Genomic DNA, 900 nt, shown 5'->3' with positions numbered 1-900 from the left:
TTTTTTTTTTTTTTTTGCTTGTCAGGCAAGAGAGTGCTATACCTTAGAGAAGAAATTATTTTGCAATCAATTTATATAAACCCTGCATTTCTTTCTTAAAGAGCTTATACATTTTAATCTATGTGACATGTCAGGTAGGGCACCAAACACAAAAAGATTGAACTTACAAGCTGTTGGCGTTGAGTTGGATAAAACTGGAGCTATAAAGGTTCGTTTATGTTTTCCCTGTGCATCTAACTAGTAATTGTGGAAAAAAAACCAAACATTTTAACCTCAAGCCCACAGCCTTACATCAAATCCGTGAAGATAGCTAATTGGATTGAACAGGGCAGTTCTCCAACACCAATGTTTTTCAATACTTGACTTTCAAATGAACCATTGAGATCTATGAACTATTTAAGTTTTTTATGCAGAGGTTCTATATTTTTAGATCTTTTTGTTATGTGTAGGATGATTTACCAAAACATATGGATTAGCCAACTTTTGCACTGCCAATTTTCCTGCAGGTGGATGAGTATTCTCGCACTACTGTCCCTAGCATATGGGCTGTTGGAGATGTTACTAACCGGTTGAATTTGACTCCTGTGGCTTTAATGGAGGGGACTTGCTTTTCAGTATGTTCACTTCTGATAGTTTTTTATATGATTGTCTGTGAGTTATTCATTGTTAACCATTATTAATTTCGTTTTACTTTTTATTATATTTTATTTCATATCGGTTGCAGAAAACTGTATTTGGTGGGCTGCCAACCAAACCTGACCATAGGAATGTTCCTTCTGCTGTATTTTGGTAATCAAATTGTTTCTGTCCGACACAGGCTCAAAATAGTTTAATTCTCTAGTTCTTGTTTGCTCATTGCAGCTTTCTTTACCATCTGAGGATATAATTTCTTTTTTTTTT

General features: G+C 34.6%; 1 protein-coding gene across 1 annotated transcript; it reads left to right on the top strand.

Moving 5' to 3' along the window:
* The first annotated feature begins 127 nt into the window (after nucleotides 1-127).
* Nucleotides 128-807, top strand: LOC110034626 (glutathione reductase, chloroplastic-like). The gene is made up of 3 exons (XM_020738877.1): nucleotides 128-208; nucleotides 507-614; nucleotides 725-807. The coding sequence occupies exons 1-3, from the start codon at nucleotides 128-130 to the stop codon at nucleotides 791-793; spliced, it is 258 nt and encodes an 85-aa protein (XP_020594536.1). The 3' UTR covers nucleotides 794-807.
* Nucleotides 808-900: the final 93 nt, after the last annotated feature.

Source organism: Phalaenopsis equestris, unplaced genomic scaffold, assembly GCF_001263595.1.
Source record: "Phalaenopsis equestris unplaced genomic scaffold, ASM126359v1 Scaffold191561, whole genome shotgun sequence".
Taxonomy (NCBI): domain Eukaryota; kingdom Viridiplantae; phylum Streptophyta; class Magnoliopsida; order Asparagales; family Orchidaceae; genus Phalaenopsis; species Phalaenopsis equestris.
The sequence above is the reverse complement of the archived record's forward strand: the minus strand, read 5'-3'. Positions and strand labels throughout refer to the sequence as shown.

What these genes read in the sequence shown, in the direction of transcription:
- LOC110034626 (XM_020738877.1), top strand. Translation starts at nt 128, where the DNA reads ATGTCAGGTAGGGCACCAAACACAAAAAGATTGAACTTACAAGCTGTT. An exon ending in ATAAAACTGGAGCTATAAAG is followed by an intron (nt 209 to 506) that starts GTTCGTTTATGT and finishes ATTTTCCTGCAG; the next exon opens with GTGGATGAGTATTCTCGCAC. An exon ending in TGGAGGGGACTTGCTTTTCA is followed by an intron (nt 615 to 724) that starts GTATGTTCACTT and finishes TATCGGTTGCAG; the next exon opens with AAAACTGTATTTGGTGGGCT.